Source organism: Canis aureus, chromosome 28 (genome assembly GCF_053574225.1).
Source record: "Canis aureus isolate CA01 chromosome 28, VMU_Caureus_v.1.0, whole genome shotgun sequence".
In the NCBI taxonomy this organism is placed as follows: domain Eukaryota; kingdom Metazoa; phylum Chordata; class Mammalia; order Carnivora; family Canidae; genus Canis; species Canis aureus.
In genome coordinates this window covers 6,386,854-6,404,873 of record NC_135638.1, presented here as the reverse complement: position 1 = coordinate 6,404,873, position 18,020 = coordinate 6,386,854, and the positions used below count along the sequence as shown (strand labels likewise).

Genomic DNA, 18,020 nt, shown 5'->3' with positions numbered 1-18,020 from the left:
ATGTATTACCCTTTCTAATTTATGAAATTATCACTTCCTAAGTCTTGAGTTGCACTTAAGAAAAAAAACAATGACTGAAGTTAACATTATACGTTCACTTATGTAGAATTAAACAAATGTAGCTCCCATCAGGTTCTTGGAGACCACTCAAACTCTTATTCCCTCTTAATCACTACCTGTGATTGACAAAATGCACCGCCCACATGTGATGCAAAGTTCACTAATATGCTAAGCAGGAACTAAATTAAATGGTTTTAAATTCATTATCCATAAATATCACGTCCTTTAAAATTTGGGCTGTGCAGAAGAAAGCTGCCCATTTTTAATAGGAATTTAAAAAGTTCTTACCTGAATTTACTTTCAAATACTCCAAAAGTAACCCTATCCCCTGTCTTCAAAACTTGAGAAAGTCCATGCTGCATTCTTTCGTCATTAACAAAGGTACCATACTTAGAATTATCTTTTAACGTCAATATAGGAATTTCCTCTGTTTGACTCTGAAACAATACATTTAAGTCTTTTACCACACGGTAAATACAGTTCCCAAGCGAAATGGATTCAAAATAAAAAGCTAGTAACTTTTTGACTAGGTAATTGATAGATGGCTAACTGCCCACCATAGAAGGCAATAATTAGTTTCGGTTGCCTACACAGAATCATCAGTCAACTAGAAATTAATGGCAAATGTCTGAATTCCAGGATCATTCCTCTTAGAACAAGCATTTTCTTTATTTTTGTCAGTCAGGGTAGAATGACCCCTCAATTTCACACTTTTGAGAATTCTTTGCCTTTGTGTAGTCTGTTTCACACATGACAGCTTCGTCCCTAAGTTGTTTTTTTTTTTTTTTTTTTACATTATCAAAATAACACAGTAAAAAAATGGTCCAATGAGAAAAGGCTTAGAATGTCTGACTTGCAGTAACAATTTTATTTTTCCTTTAGGAATTTCAACAATAATCCTTTACAACTAGAAAAATAAAGACACAAAACCTAAATATTACTGAACAGATGCAGCATCTGTTGATATGTAGTGTTTGCTCAAAATAATGGCTTTTCTTATTATCACCAGCATTATCAGGTGCACAGCCGTTTATATATATATAACTTTTACCACCCACCGTTGTGATTAAAGCTAACCAACCAAAACAAACTCAAAAGAACTGTGGGACATAAGCAACAACTGCTTTTCCTAATAAAATAAACCAATTCCCACTGTGAAAACCTACATTATGTGGGAAATGCCTGTGTTCACATGGCTACACAAACTCTTTAAAGGAGGACACAGCAAGCACTCAATGTTCATTAAATAAGTATAAATATGTTCTACTTCCTTTGAGCTTCTAAATCACTACAATAGAGTAAAACACTGGAACAGAAACTTCAAATATCGAAACACACACCACTGTTACCACTACCAAAATTAAGTCATTTTAACATTTAAAAAAAAAAAAAACTAATTATGGAATTCAAAATCCTACAAACTCTTATACACCCAAATAATCTTGTAATTTTGACCCCCTTACTATAAACTAGTGAAATAAAATGAGTAACGTACCAGGTTGGTTACAGAAAAGTTTGCAGTTAAGGCAGCATGACTTCGACTGATTGACTGATCGCCTTCGATTAGAATGCTACAGTTTTTCCTTCCAACAATGTATTCCACACCAGTCAAAAGTCTGAATGGTTCTGAAAATTAAAAAAAAAAAAAAAGAAAAAGGTAAATGTATAGATACACACATGTATACATATATACAGCAAATATTTAAGAAACATACTTTTATTTTGCTCTTAAATGTTAATAATCAACTTTATAGACATCAAACTTGTGCTTTCTAGGAAAGCCTCACTGAAAGATGCAAATGATTACTTAACTAGATGGAAAGCTACAGCGTTTTCAAGTGATTACTGAAAAGTGTCAGAGGTGACTGGCTCTGTTCCTTAAGCGTCTGACTCTTGGTTTCCTCTCAGGTCCTGATCTTGGGGGTCCCGATCTCCAGGTGCTGATCTCGGGGTCACTATCTCCGGGTGCCGATCTCGGGGGTCCCGATCTCTGGGTCTTGATCTCAGGGGGTCCTGATCTCCGGGTCTTGATCTCGGGGTCCCGATCTCCAGGTGCTGATCTCGGGGGTTGCGATCTCCAGGTGCTGATCTTGGGGGTCCCAATCTCTGGGTCCTGACCTCGGGGGTCCCAATCTCCAGGTGCTGATCTTGGGGGTCCCGATCTCCAGGTGCCGATCTCGAGGGGTCCCGATCTCCGGGGTCCCAATCTCCAGGTGCTGATCTCGGGGGTCGCGATCTCCAGGTACTGATCTCGGGGGTCCCAATCTCCAGGTGCTGATCTTGGGGTCCAATCTCCAGGTACTGATCTCGGTGTCCCAATCTCTGGGTCTTGATCTCGGGGGTCTGGATCTCCAGGTGCTGATCTCAGAGGTCCCAATCTTCAGGTGCCGATCTCAGGGTCCTGAACTCCAGGTGCTGATCTTGGGAGTCGCGATCTCTAGGTGCTGATCTCGGGAGTCGCGATCTCCAGGTGCTGATCTCGGGGTCCCAATCTTCAGGTGTCGATCTCAGGGTACCAATCTCCAGGTGCTGATCTCGGGGGTCCCAATCTCCAGGTGCTGATCTCGGGGGTCCCAATCTCCAGGTGCAGATCTCGGGGTCCCAATCTCCAGGTGCTGATCTCGGGGGTCCCAATCTCCAGGTGCTGATCTCGGGGGTCCCGATCTCCAGGTGCTGATCTCGGGGGTCCCGATCTCCAGGTGCAGATCTCGGGGGTCCCAATCTCTAGGTGCTGATTTCGGGGTCCCAATCTCCAGGTGCTGATCTCGGGGGTCCCAATCTCCAGGTGCAGATCTCGGGGGTCCCAATCTCCAGGTGCTGATCTCGGGGTTCCCAATCTCCAGGTGCTGATCTCGGGGGTCCCAATCTCCAGGTGCTGATCTCGGGGGTCCCGATCTCCAGGTGCAGATCTCGGGGTCCCGATCTCCAGGTGCTGATCTCGGGAGTTGCGATCTCCAGGTGCAGATCTCGGGGTCCCAATCTCCAGGTGCTGATCTCGGGGGTCCCAATCTCCAGGTGCAGATCTCGGGGTCCCAATCTCCAGGTGCTGATCTCGGGAGTCGCGATCTCCAGGTCCTGAGACCCAGCCCCATGTTGAGCTGGGTGCTCAGCAGGGGAGTCTGCTTGGGACTGGATATGTCCCTCTGTCCCCCCACCCCCCACCTCTCCTAAACAGATCCAAAAACCCATTGGGAAAATATGATGCAAAAAACTGTAAAGAAACATTTGCAGTTTACAGAAACTTCCCCTACCAGGTGGTACACGACGCCGTAAAGTCCCAAGAACGAGAACGCAAGCCACTCAGGAAGTCAGGAGCAGAGCAACACAGACAGGTCCGTGCAAAGCAAGTTCGGACCCGATTTAAAGTGTGCATTTTGGGGGAGCTGCGCGTTTATGTTAACGGGAGCGTTTCAAACAAGTGGGCAAGTCTCATTAGCTTAAAAACATGTTGAAAATCACGAATTGTCGTCTAACAGCGAGTTGGTCGGAGACTAGCAGAGGCTGGCGGGGCGCCCGGGAGTCCATCACTGGAGTGGCAGGGCCATGCGGGCAGGTAAACCGGACCCGAGCTTCTGTCCATCAGCAACTCGCGGCCTGGAGGGGGGCTGTTTCAAGGGGGAAAATCGTGCCTCGGTTTACTTATTTTTCCCCCCAGAGGAGTGGGCCCACGGGGCCCACTAGATGCTGCTGAGAGTTCTCAACCCCCCAAAAGTCAAGAAGGCGGGCCACGGAGGGCAGAGGGTGCCTCCCACTGCGGCAGGTGCCTGCAGGTGCCGACAGGTGCCGGGCCGAGGCAGCCACGCGGCGGCCGCTCCGGCTCCCACCGGCTCCCACCGGCCCCGGCCCTGCCCCTGCCCCCGCCGGCGGCTCCGCGCGGACCGCACTCCCGAGAGCCGGCGCTCGCAGGGGTCCCGGGGCCGCCGTTCAGCCAACGGTCTCCGGTCTCCGGCTTCTCGCCGAGTCGGGCAAAGTGCGCAAGACCAGGCGCCCCCCGCCCCGCCCCGCCGCCTGGGGACTCCTTCCCTGCGTTTCGCCCGAAGCCTGAAGCACCGGGGGACGCCCCGGGGGAGGCAACGGGGGAGGCACCGGAGGACGCACCGGGGGAGGCAACGGGGGACGCACCGAGGGACGCACCGAGGGACGCCCCGGGGGAGGAACGGGGGAGGCACCGGAGGACGCACCGGGGGACGCACCGGGGGACGCATCGAGGGACGCACCGAGGGACGCCCCGGGGGAGGCACCGGAGGACGCACCGGGGGACGCACCGGGGGACGCATCGAGGGACGCCCCGGGGGAGGCACCGGAGGACGCACCTAGGGACGCCCGGGGGGAGGAACGGGGGAGGCACCGGAGGACGCACCGGGGGACGCACCGGAGGACGCACTGGGGGACGCATCGAGGGACGCCCCGGGGGAGGCACCGGAGGACGCACCTAGGGACGCCCGGGGGGAGGAACGGGGGAGGCACCGGAGGACGCACCGGGGGACGCATCGAGGGACGCCCCGGGGGAGGCACCGGAGGACGCACCGAGGGACGCCCGGGGGGAGGCACCGGGGGAGGCACCGGGGGACGCCCCGGGGGAGGAACGGGGGAGGCACCGGAGGACGCCCCGGGGGAGGTACCGGAGGACGCCCAGGGGGGACGCACCGCAGGAGGCACCGGAGGAGGCACCGGAGGACGCCCCGAAGGACGCCCAGGGGGGACGCACCGGAGGAGGCACCGAGGGACGCCGCGGGGGACGCCCCGGGGGACACACCGAGGGATGCACCGGAGGAGGCACAAAGGGACGCCCCAGGGGACGCCCTTGGAGGACGCCCCTGAGGAGGCACCGGAGGGCCCCACCAGGGGAGGCACTGGAGGTCGCACCGGAGAGCGCCCCGGAGGACGCGCCGGGGGAGGCAGCGGGGGACGCCGCGGAGGACGCACCGGAGGATGCCCCGGGGACGCGGCGGCGACCGGCCAGCACTCGGCTCTGCGGGGCCTGCGCGCCGGGAAGCGGCCCCGGAACGCGGCGCCCCCCCCCCTCCCCCCCGCACGCCGGACGGACGCGGCGGCCCCGGAAGGCGGACACCGGGACCGGAAGCCCCGGCCCGCAGCCTCGGCCCCGCGCAGCCGGCTGCTCCCGGGACGGCGGGCCGGGCCCTCCCCCCGCCCTCACCTCGGGCCGGGCCCGCGGCGGGCAGCAGCTTCCACATGGCCTGGGTCCCCCGAGGCCCCCGCGCCCCGGCCCAGCGCGCGGCTGCAGCTGCCGCGGTCCGCGTGGGCTCCGGGCGTGCGCGCTCCCGGGAGCTGGGCCGCGGGGCGGAGGCCGGGGGCGGGGGGAGGGGGCGGGGGGACGCGGGCGACGTGCGCTCCCGCTCGCCCCCTGGTGGTCGACGGCGGGAACTGCGCAGCGTGTACCCCGGGGCTGGCCGGCGCGGCCCGGCCTGGGGATCCCATCGCGGGGTGCTCCGCGGATGTGCGGTGAATTACGGTGTCTGATGGTGAACGGGATTCTCTCTTTTTTTTTTTTTTTTTTTAGCTACAAAGCAACGTCAGGAAACTTTGTAATTAAAGGCATTAACATGCCAGCCGGTTATGGAATGGCGTGCACTGGCGAGTTCCTAAATTGCGGTCATCCCTTTGTAGGAATCCCGATGATGGTGATTGATCCTTACGAGGACGGTAATAAGATTGTTACCCGAGTCAACTCATTATTTCTGCTCTTCTCCAAGCTGACGTCACGTTCTCCAGCTGCTCTATTTCATGATGCTACCCTTCCGTCTAATCGGGAGCTAAACACTGCAGAGTCTCTCCTTCCTTTTCGTCTCCACTTGTACCAAACTGGTCCAAGCCCTCAATACTCCAGTTGACCCCTAATTTTCTTCACCTTGCACTAATCCATTCTACATCCTGCACACTTACAAAGTAAACATCCAAGAGCATGCTTGGGATCATATAGTTTCTTGTTTTCCTTTTTTTTTTTTTTTTTATTATTTATTCATGATAGGCACAGAGGCAGAGGCATAGAGGGAGAAGCAGGCTCCTCCCAGGGAGCCCAATATGAGACTTGATCCTGGACCAGGATCACGCCCTGAGCCAAAGGCTCAACCACTGAGCCACCAAGGCATCCCAATTTCTTTTCTTTTCTTTTTTTATTTTTTTATTTATTTTTATTTATTTATGATAGGCACACAGTGAGAGAGAGAGGCAGAGACATAGGCAGAGGGAGAAGCAGGCTCCATGCACCGGGAGCCCGATGTGGGATTCGATCCCGGGTCTCCAGGATCGCGCCCTGGGCCAAAGGCAGGCACCAAACCACTGCGCCACCAAGGCATCCCAATTTCTTGTTTTCTAAAGTAATTGTAATGAGAAGGAAAAAAAAAATGTTACTTTAGGAGGCAGATTTATCAATCTGTTATAGCCTAAATGCAAAAATTGAATCAAGTGGTACATAAAAAAGGATCATTATGACTAAGCAGGGCTTTTCTACAAATGGAAGGGTGGAAGACCACTGTAATTCATCAGAGTAACAGAAGAAAAAAGAAAAGAAAAGAAAAATCACAGGATCGGCTTGGTAGTTGCCAAAAAAGAATTTGATAAAATTCAACATCCCCTTATGATAAAAACTCTCAGAAAAGTAGGAATACTGGGAATTGATAAAGGGCATCTCTGAATAACTACAGCTTACATTATACTTAACGTTAATTATTGAATGTTTCCCCCTGATACCAGGAATGAAACAAGGACATATCTGCTATTACCATGTATTTTTCTAAAGATTTTTTATTTATTCATGAGAGAGAAAGAGAGAGAAAGGCAGAGACACAGGCAGAGGGAGAAGCAGCCTCCATGTAGGGAGCCCGACGTGGGACTCGATCCCAGGGCCCTGGGGTCACGCCCTGGACTGAAGGCTGCGCTAAACCTCTGAGCCACCTGGGCTGCCCTACCATATATTTTTAACATGGTATTGGATGCTCAAGCCAATGCCCTAGAGGAGAAAAAGAAAAAGCGTAATGATCAGAAAGGAAGAAATAACATTGTCATAAACGGTTGTGTAAACTTAAAATCTAAAAGAATCTATTGACAAATTATTTGAATTAATAAGTGAACGTAATAAGGTCACTGGATACAATAACTACAAAACTTAATTGTATTTCAGAAAATAAATTAAAAATGACACATAAAATAGACAAGCATATTAGCACCCAAAGTCCTCAAATACCTAGAAATAAATCTATCAAGGAGCACCTGGGTGGCTCAGTGGTTAAGCATCTGCCTTTGCCTCAGGGCGTGATCCCCGGGGTCCTGGGATCAAGTCCCACATCAAGCTTCCTGCAGGGAGTCTGCTTCTCCCTCTGCCTGTGTCTCTGCCTCTCTCTGTGTCTCTCATAAATAAATAAATAAATAAATAAACAAACAAACAGACAAACTTTAAAAAAAGAAATACATCTGTCAAAAGATATGATACAAACATTACTGATTGCAAAACATTGACAGAAATTAAATCCTAAATAAATGCAGGTATAATATACCATGTTTATGGACTGTTAAGATGTCATCTCTCCCAAAACTGATTTATAAATTCAATGCAATTTCAATAATGTCCCAGAAGATTTTTTGAATGGAAAGTAATAAGCAGATTCTAAAACATATATGGAAATTAAAAAGCTGAGAATAGCCAAGGTAATTTCAAAAACCAAAGCTGGAGTATTTACACTACCTGACATTATAAGATTAAAGTCATTAAGTCAGTTCCAATTGGCACAAGGATAGAAAATAGGCAAATGGTCAAGAGAGACCTAAAAAAGATTCACACATGTAAGGTAATTTGATTTTTCAAAGGTGATAGTACAGAGCAATATAGGAAAGTTGGGTTTTTTTGGAGGGAAGTGTTCAATAAATGACCCTGGAGATATTGATTAACACTACAGAAGAAATGAAGGCTGACCACCTACCTCGCACACGTACAAAAAAATCAATTCCAGAAGGGTCATAAATCTAAATATGAAAGTAAAATAATAAATATTCTAGAAGAAAATATGACTGAGAAGCAAATTTTTCTTAAATAGGACATGGAAAAGTATGCTCTGAACTCCATAAATTCTTAAATTTCACTGATTTTATGGATCCCCAACAATTTATAGGTATTTTCTTACTCTTCTGGAGTCTACATATTTCACCAAGGCCTCCAATTTTTGTTAACCTAACCGGATTAGTATAATGCCATCAATGTAGCAGACCACTGTTGTGTTCTGCGAGATGTCCAAACATTTCAAATCTCTTAGGATTACATTAAGACAGAGGGTAGAAGAGACAATGCAGCCCTAAGGGAACACTATAAATATTTTCTATTATTCATTCTCATTGAATGCAAACGCTTTCCAATTCTACTTTCTATTAAGGTCGGGAAATAACACATTCATCATATCAGTCACCACAAGTCAATGACCTGAGGTCATCTGGCTCTGCTCCTGTAAAGATATCATATGCTCTAATTGGGGTTATTACTTGGTTGAATTGTCTATCGTCTATTCTCTAGGAACTGTTGGATCTTTGGAGGGACACGTATGGTGAATTAAATGGAGTTTAGATGGGAACCAAAAGTGGCATTATTATCTACCATTCTCCTATATTGTTTTTATTCAATATATTGACTGTGCAATTTCAGAGGCTCCCCTTTCCCACTTTGATAACTCTTATCCCATTGGCCAAGGAACTGATGTGGGTGTTATACTACCTATCAAGTATGTCCATTCCAATTGTACATTTAGGACTGGCGGAATGACCACCACATGGGTCCTTGTGCCCAGTGGACCTGCTATATGCCAGATCTGGGCAGAAACTCTGTTCATTATCTGGCTCCTGTATACCTCTACTCTAATTGAGGACTGTCATAATACTCAGAGTTCCTAGGTATCAATGATTGTGTCCAACAATCTTAAAAATGTTCAGGCATTCTCTAATCTTCAGCGTATGGTTTTCCAAGGGAATGGCCACAGGTCCCTTTGGGGAAGAATTGGGAGTGGAGTGGGGGTGGGAGAAGTCATGACCATATATTCTGACTACGGTGTTGAAGGGTCCTCCCTCCCAGCATTCTTGCCTCTCCTTCAGCTACTGGGTTCTGGATTGATAAACTGGCTCAAGTCAGGAAACTAGGGAAGAGACTGAAACTTTTTATGGAGGCTGTTGCTTTCAGCCTTGGGTTCATCCATCCTTGATTTTTTTTTTTTTTTTTGAGCACACTCTGGTTGGCTAGCTTCTATCTTTTCCCCATATTCTATTAATCATCTTCACAGCCCTCTCTAGGTTAAGACCACTGACTGCCACTCTAATCTTGCCACTCAATTGGACTGTTGTATCCTTATGACGTTTACTTGCTGCCCCCTGGCCTCTTTTGTTTCAGGATTTTATTATCCTTGTTGCTATCTTTGAACCTAGCTTGGTAACATCATCTTTTGTCATCAGCTATGACCCACAGAGGAGAGCCACCACTGAGCTTCTCACTGATGGGATACCCCTCTCACCAGAAAATTCCTAGTCACTTTGATAATGGAGCATCCAGCTTTAATATGGCATAGTCTCTCTAGCATGCCCACTTTTCTGAACATTTTGCTCCCTGCTCCCACCATCTGCCATGACAATTCTATTTCTACTTCTTTGAGTATGGGCCACCACTTTCTTCAAGCTTCTGAGAGCCATCATGCTAGTCATATTTCCCAGGATCCTTATCAGGAATCATTCTTCTCTTCCTGATGAGTGTTCCCAAATCGATAAACACTCCCTTATCCAAATTCATTTTCCATTTGCATCTTGTTCAGCATCCTCAGAATACAGTCCCAAAAGTATTCTCCTTGCTCCTGCTGGCACATATTGATGGCCCTGCAGCTCCTTTACTGTAAGGACACATTTTCACTCATCAGGCCAAGTCCTTCTCGAGCTGGGTTTCACTATAACTTAGCCCTTTATTCCCTAGAAGGGGAGATGGGGCAATGTCAGAGTGACAGAGGAAAATTTATCTGTTGCTTGGCAACAGCATGGATCTAATAATCAGAGCTTAGAAAATCTTTAAAAAGGGGGCAGAAGGCAGATAGAGTTTAAGATCAGTAGCAAATTGGTCTGCTTACTATTCCATGCACACTGTTTCATGTAGCTTACTAACATCTGCTCCCACCCTCTGTTCTGTTGTAAACAAACCCCGCCAGATCTTTTAAGTCTTCATAAAAACTTCCCTCTATGTCTTGCTTTAAATTAAATATGGCTCGCACCCTAGATCAGTTTTTCTCTATCAGTTCTAGGATACCTGTCCAATGCCTCTCCCATAGTTCCTGACCCATAGGATATCCACCATATTTTTTGGCCAAGAGAATTACTCTTTCTCCTTAAATCCCTACACCTTCACTTCCCATTTCAGCATCTTATTCTTCTCCAACTTGTAATATCTCTCTTAGATAAGATCATTATATGTGAATACCCACCCTCTATAAATCCTGTTACTGCCACTGCAGATATATCTATGTCATTGTCCATATTCTTTTTTTTAAAAAAAGATTTTATTTATTTATTCATGAGAGACACACAGAGAGAGGCAGAAACACAAGCAGAGGAAGAAGCAGGCTCCATGCAGGAAGCCCGATACGGGACTCAGTCCCAGGACTACAAGATCACACCCTGGGTCGAAGGCAGGTGCTTAACTGCTGAGCCACCCAGGTGTCCCAACTTGTCCATATTTATTGAGAACATTGCCACCTATGTGAGAGCTTTCTGCTCCATCCCAACTCCTGACATTCTTCTCAAGTAACTACAAGACACAAGTGGAAAACTCATTTTACCCATTAGCCTCACATTTCTTTGACTTTTTCAAATCCTGTGATTTTCACCTCCGCTTTACACACATAACCTCTTCAATGGCTACTGTTTAGATCTTTCCATCATCAGTACCTTCCTTATCTTTAATATCCTACTTTCTGACTGGAGCTGTCTGGCCTTCTAGGTTTCTTATACACTCACTCCACAACACCTGCTTTTTAGCTTCATCAGGTCTCTCGCCACTTGATCCTTCCACTTTACCTAAGTGACCAGTCTCCTATCTTCCGTCACATCCCAACTGGATACTAGGTTTGGAGTTTGAACCACTTTTACTCACAGCTCTGCTCTCAGTACTGGGAGCAGCTCTCAGAAATAATTTTAGTCTCAGAGCTCTTCTCTCATTGCTTACTTATTTATGAGCCCTAATAATCCTCAACCATGAGCCAATTATACAACCACCTCCTACTGAAGTTTTTGGATTAAATCTGCCTATCTTTGAAAACACAGAACCAGTGAAAATTCATAAGCTCTAATATCAGTTGAACTATAGAACATGACTCATCAGTCACGTAGGATGATGAGTTTTTTGCTTTAAAAAAACAAAAAACAAACAAACAAAAAAAATTCTCTGAAATCCTGAAGAGCTATTTTACACCTTTGCCAGTTTCCTCAGATCAGGTCATCCCCTGGCCTCCTTCAAAGAATATGGGGTCCTATCTTCCTGAGGAAATTCCTGTAAGGACTTCTTTATAATTTCTGTCCTACTCTGCCCTTATTCTCATCATAAGACAAATTTCTTTTCTTTTAAAATCTATACATACACCTCATCCTTACCTTTCTATCTCTGGTATCAGGGTATGATTTGGCCCTTTAGTTTAGGATCCGTTCCTCCATTTGTGCTCAATTTTAAAACCTACCTCCTTTCATCTTTCCCAGAGGCTTGCTTTCTCAGTTACCTCCATCTCCTACATATTTTCCATTTCTCTTTTTGATTCCTTCATCTTATCTGAAAAACATTTAAAAGGCCATGTTGCAGACAGATCAATGGAACAGAATAGAAAACCCAGAAATGAACCCACAACAATATGGTCAACTAATCTTCGACAAAGTAGGAATGAATATACAATAGAAAAAAGTCTCTTCAACAAATAGTGTTTGAAAAACTGGACAGCAATATGCAAAAGAATGAAACTGGACCACTTGCTTACACCGCCCAAAAATAAATTCAAAATGGATGAAAGACCTAAATGTAAGACAAGAAACCATTAAAATCCTAGAGGAAAACCTAGGCGGTAAGCTCCCTGACATTGGCCATAGCAACTTCTTATTAGGTCTCCGGATGCAAGGGAAACAAAAGCAAAAACAAACTATAGGAACCTCATCAAAATAAAAAGGTCTTGCACAGTGAAGCAAACAGTCAACAAAACTAAAAGGCAAACTATAGGATGGGAGAAGATATTTGCAAATGACATATCTAATAAAGGAAGGGTTAGTATCTAAAATACATAAAGAACTTATAATACTCAAGACCCAAAAACCAATAATCTAGTTTAAAAAAATGGACAGAAGAGATGATTAGACATTTTTCCAAAGAAGACATCTAAATGGCAACAGACACATGAAAAGAAGCTCAATATCACTCATCATCAGGGAAATACAAATCAAAACTGCAATGAGATATCACCTCAACCCATCAGGATGGCTAAAATGAACATAGGAGACAACAGGTGTTGGCAAGCATTTGGAGTAAGGGGAAACCCTTTTACACTGTGATGGGAATACAAACTAGTGCATCCACTCTGGAAAACAGTATGGAGGTTCCTCAAAAAGTTAAAAATTAAAAAAAAATTTAAGGTAAAAATAGAACTAACCTATGATCCAACAATTGCACTACTAGGTATTTACCCAGAGAATATAAGAACACTAATTCAGCAGAAGATACCTAGCCCTATGTTTATTGAAACATTATTTACAATAGTCAAATTGTGGAAGCAGCCCAAGTGTCCATCAATAGATGAATTAATAAAGAAGAAGTGCCATATATATACATAAAAAATGAAGTCTTGCCATTTGCAACAACATGGAAAGAGTGAGAGACTATTATACTAAGTGAAATAAGTCAGAGAAGGAAATTATATGTGGAATTTAAGAATCAATACAAATGAATATAGGGGGGGAAAGAGAGGAAAACCAAGAAACAGACTCTTAACTTTAGAGAACAAACTGTTGGTTACCAGAACTGGGGTGGGCATGGGAATGGTGATGGGTATTAAATAGGTGATGGATATCAAGGAGGGCACTTGTGATGAGCACTGGGTGTTTTATGTGTGTTGAATTACTAAATTCTTACACCTGAAACTAATATTCCATTGTATGTTAACTAGAATTTAAGTAAAAACTTGGAAAAATGATAAATAAAAGATCATGTTGTCTTCACCCCAATATCATTAACTTGGCCATTAATTTCTAACTAATGTTAATCTACAGCATAGGTTTAACAGAGCTAGGATTTCATTGTCCCAGGATCACACACAGGTAACAATAAAGGCAGCTCAGTCTCCTCTTACATATAAGTGGGCTTAAATTTATCTACTTTGCAGTATTATTGTTAGTATTAAATGAGATGCTACACTGTACATCATGGGTTTAAACAAATATTGGATTCCTTTCCTTCCTTTCTAGTTCCTTTGGGGTGGGGCTGTGTCTAAGTCATATTTGGGTCCCTACTGTCTAAATCACTTTCATATCTGTAATATTTATCATAGTAATGAGTACCTGATATAACTGTTTATTGAATTTACTCGTCGAAACACTTTTGCACCTGTGTTCAGTACTTATGTGTGAGCTGTGAAAGTAGGTGTGGTTTGGGGAAATGAGAAGCATGCGGAGAACAGTGATGACTCAGTGTGTGTCATCTATTTTTGTGAAGATTATTAGAATACAATCAGATAGTAAGGAACAAATGAATTCTATTTCTGTAGCTCAACCCTAATTCTACTTTACTAGGATTATTTCACTGTAATAATTCTGTTTTATAGTTTACTCGAATAAAATAACTTCTGTGTGTCTTAATTGTTTCATCTTTTTTTTAAAGATTTTATTTATTCATTCATGAGAGACAGAGAGAGAGAGAGGCAGAGGGAGAAGCAGGCTCCATGCAGGGAGCCTGACGTGTGACTCGATCCTGGGACTCGATCCTAGGGCTGCAGGCGGCGCTAAACCGCTGTGCCACGGGGGCTGCCCAATTGTTTCATCTTTATACGGGAGTAAAACAGTATAAATCAAGTTAATCTGCAAATCATAGCAGAGTTACCCAAAGCATCAGTGGATTACTTGAATCAAATTGGCTGTTTATAATTTATTTTTAATTGAAAGACAAATGAAGATAAAGTCACAGATTGCAAAGTATAAGACTTACCTTTACAGAACGAGAAGCATTAAACCTTTGGGATCATGGGTAAGCCTCCCTTCAAGAATTCATTCAAGAAGATAATTGATGACTGTAAGGCACTTTGTAAATATGAAGCTTCATATTCACCTAGAATGTGTAAAATTGGATGAGGTGTTCAAACACTGGAGATACACAAGAGCTAATATTCTAAAGAAAGAATATTACCTATCAGGTTTTTTTTTTTTAAATCTTAATAGCACTTCACAATGCCCTTCTTAGTAACCTATCAGGTGGCCTATAATAACTCCACCAAATCTAATCTGCTTGTAAAAATCACAGATTTTTAAAACTACAAATGATTTGGGACATAATTCACACCAACACACAGTTTTTTTTTTTTTGTTTTTTTTTTATTGGTGTTCAATTTACTAACATACAGAATAACACCCAGTGCCCGTCACCCATTCACTCCCACCCCCCGCCCTCCTCCCCTTCTACCACCCCTAGTTCGTTTCCCACACACAGTTTTATGATGAGGAAAATAAAGCTGATAAAAGTGTGGAAAGAAAATCTGTAGCAGAGTCACGACAAGCAGATCTTCTGTTTCTCGGTGCAGATTCTCTATGGATCCCTTCAGCAGCAGCCTGGACCAAGTCCTCTGAGCGCTAGCTGTGCACTGTAACCGCAGCCACCTGCGACCCTTTCAAGTGACTTCAAGGAGAAACCAAATACAAGAAGAACCAGAAAATCAGTGAAGTGGAGACACACAGGCAATATTTTTATCAGACATGCTAGAAACATGATGAATGTATTAAGACGACCTAAGGGTCCCCCACGTGTCTAGGTGGAAATCAATAAACCTTCATTTTTACAACCCAACAAATTACACCTTGTGATGCGCAGACCTTGGAGAACTGCCTGCAAGCACGTCTACTCCCTACCCTTTTTATATATAATCCCCGGTAAACTGACAAGCTTTGGAGCAGTTCCTTCAGCCCAATCTGAAATACTGTCTCCCGGGCTATTGTCCTCAGTAAAATGACAAATAAAGCATTTATTCACCTACTTTGAGGTTGACTTTTTTTTTTTTTTTTTCAGTTGACATTACTGTTTAGCAATCCCTACGCTGTGCAGCTAGGAGTGAATGCTGGATGGATGTTCCCTTTTTCCAGATTCAGACTTGCACATTTAAGAACATTAATGGCCCCGTGGCCTGTACCTCCCACCTGAAGTACTCATGACTTCCCCTTTCAGGTGGGCCTTCTTCGTTTTCTTCAGTAGTGAAACAGAAACCATGCAAAAAAAAAAAAAAAAGAAAGAAAAAGAAAGAAAGAAAGAAAGAAAGAAAGAAAGAAAGAAAGAAAGAGAAAGAAAGGAAGGAAGAAAGAAACCATGCAAACCTCATGACCTCTCCAGGGCAATGCTAAACATCTCTCTGGTCTTTTCGGGGGGCGGGGGGGGGGGACGTGGTTCTTTATTTCCCTGGCAGTCGGGACTGAGCTGATGTACCTGTGTGACTTTAGACCTGAGGGTTTGCAGTTTGAAGTTCATTGCTACTGCGGAAACATAGTTAAAACAAAATCTTCTGGCACCCTAATATAGAAGAGACAGGAAACCGTTTTATTATTGAATAAGCATAAACCAGAATCAAAGGCAATCTGCTGGAGAGATTACTGAGAGAAACCTCATCCTTTTAAATAGGCAGGCAGATAAAACCCGTTCCGCACAAACCCATTCTCAAGGTGCATAATGGCTTGTCCTTGAAAAAGAGGACTTGACAGCATCATTTGTCACACATAGTTCATCCTAAACGCACTTGGCAACTGGGGTGATCGTTGTGTTAGCTAACTGCCTTTATCCCAAGGACAAATAGACTTCTCAAATCTTTATGCTAGGAGACAGTTCAGCAGGTTGAACTAGGAAATGGACCTATCTTCCCCGTTGGTTACATTTCAAGGAGATCCCCCCCACCTACCCCCCTTGAGAAAGACATTGCTGGGTCCCAAAGGTGGCAGAGCTTTATTTATCCTTTGAAAAAGGATCTACATACCTTTCAGGAAAGAATTTATAATGACAAGTCTTCTAAAGCAGATGTTCTTAAAAAAGAGGAGCCTTTTCCCTTATTTTCAACAGGGAAGATTGTCTCTTATTTTAATGTGTAATCCCACCCATTAGGGAATGTAACCAAGAAAAGATATCATGACCAATTGACCCGTGAGCTGGACCAGGGCACTTTGAAGGCTCTTTACCACCACCTTCCACCACTCCTGATGACTACCCCCCCACCCCTACCTGCCCTTGGAATGTGGGGTTGACTTGCCTTTCCTGCTCCAGGAGGCTGCTCTGAGGACCTAGCCTTGAGATGTGATGTTGAAAACACCTGCACAGTATATATGCCCGTTAGGTCCTCTTTACAAGATTTTAAGATTTGTAGGGCAGGCACAGGGATCCATTGGTCTTGCTGCTGCCCAAGACCAGCCTCATAAGTAAATTCCCTTTGCTATTATTAAAGTTGCTACCTACGAACAAAGAGTGGCCTCTTTCTTCAGTATTGCACTGCCTCTGTGACAGGGGGCTGGTTTCCCATCCACCATTAAAGCTCCCAGAATGGTCGAGAACCTACACGGCTTAAATTGCCAAGCTGATTGAAACTGATCATTACCCTCTTCAACCTCTTCCCCTGGGGCAGAAGCTGTGGGCCTTGATTTCATCAAAACATAACTGTAAAGTTATTTTGGACACTTCCTATTAGTTGCCTGTAGAACTCTAACAAAAATCTGAAACAGCACTGAGTAATTTCTAGACAATGCTTGAGCAAGGCATTTTGTAGGTTCCCCCACTTTTTTTTTCCATGGGGAGTTTATCTTCTGGGTAATAATCCTGGTGAACCTGGGGTGCCTGGGTGGCTCAGTCGATTCAGCATCTGCCTTCAACTCAGGTCATCATCTCTGAGTCCTAGGATGGAGCCCCACCACGTGGGGCTCCCCACTCAGCAGGGAGTCTGCATCTCCCTTTGCCCCTCCCCTTGCTCATGTTCTGTCTCTCAAATAAGAAAATAAAATCTTTAAAAAAATCTTGTTGAACTAGCTTAATAGTTATAGCCTGTGGTTCCATGAGAAAAACACCCAAAACCCTTATATAGTGATCTTCAGGGGTTTCCCTTAACTCCGAGTTACCTACTGCTCAGTCTGTAAGTGCAGGATCATAGTGAGCATTTTCTGCTGTTTTGTATGTGCCAGGCCCTGGTGCAAGTGCTTTAAACACATTATTTCATTTAGACCTGAGTAAAACCTTCTGAGGCTAGCACTCTTAATACCTGCACTTCACAGATAAGGAAATGAAATAGAAAAAGCTCTTAATTGGTTAAATGTGACACGTCTAGTGAGAGTTACAGCTCTGCCTGGGGCCCAGCAGTCTGACTCACACGTCGATACCCCACTAACACAGGGAATAATGCAATGGTTGAGAGCTTGAGTCCCAGACTCCATCACTGGGAGTTATCAGCTTCGCAGTCTGCCTAAGTGTTCTGTGCCTCAGTTTCCAAATGGGGATAACAATAGTATAAACCGCAAATGCTTGTGAGGACTAAGACACACGTAGGGTGCTGAGCACCACCTGGCACACAGAAGAAGTTGAGAAATATTAGCTTTCAGGAGTAATATATTTTTAGGCATTGAAGTCAAGTCCCCTGGCTCTTGCCTAAATAACTCCTTGCCTTTTTTCATGCTCCCAGTCTATTCCTGAGTAGTGCCTATCAGTGCTGTAAGCTCCCTAGGTTCTA

At 45.0% G+C, this 18,020-nt stretch overlaps 1 protein-coding gene and 2 long non-coding RNA genes across 8 annotated transcripts in view; 1 reads left to right on the top strand and 2 right to left on the bottom strand.

Annotated features, from left to right (window-relative positions):
* The window catches only part of NBN (nibrin), a 62,086-nt gene extending 56,707 nt beyond the window's left edge, over positions 1-5,379 (bottom strand). For 2 of the 5 annotated variants that reach the window (XM_077876314.1, XM_077876315.1), the window contains exons 1-3: positions 5,219-5,379; positions 1,556-1,686; positions 349-497 (exon numbers count right to left, since the gene is read on the bottom strand). In XM_077876314.1, coding sequence (XP_077732440.1) covers positions 349-497; positions 1,556-1,686; positions 5,219-5,255 — 317 coding nt within the window. In that variant the 5' untranslated portion in view covers positions 5,256-5,379. Of the gene's footprint in view, positions 1-348; positions 498-1,555; positions 1,687-3,311; positions 3,830-4,768; positions 4,900-4,926; positions 4,947-5,218 lie in introns of those variants that run through there. The other 3 variants (XM_077876317.1, XM_077876318.1, XM_077876316.1) reach the window with 3 other exon arrangements.
* LOC144300356 (uncharacterized) overlaps positions 1-15,320 on the top strand; it is a 30,402-nt gene extending 15,082 nt beyond the window's left edge. For both annotated transcript variants that reach the window (XR_013366927.1, XR_013366925.1), the window contains exon 3: positions 14,856-15,320. This is a non-coding gene — a long non-coding RNA (uncharacterized LOC144300356). The remainder of the gene's footprint in view (positions 1-14,855) is intronic.
* Positions 7,672-14,625, bottom strand: LOC144300361 (uncharacterized). The gene is made up of 2 exons (XR_013366935.1): positions 14,267-14,625; positions 7,672-11,854 (listed from the first exon to the last, which is right to left on the bottom strand). It is a non-coding gene; the product is annotated as an uncharacterized LOC144300361 (long non-coding RNA).
* Positions 15,321-18,020: the final 2,700 nt, after the last annotated feature.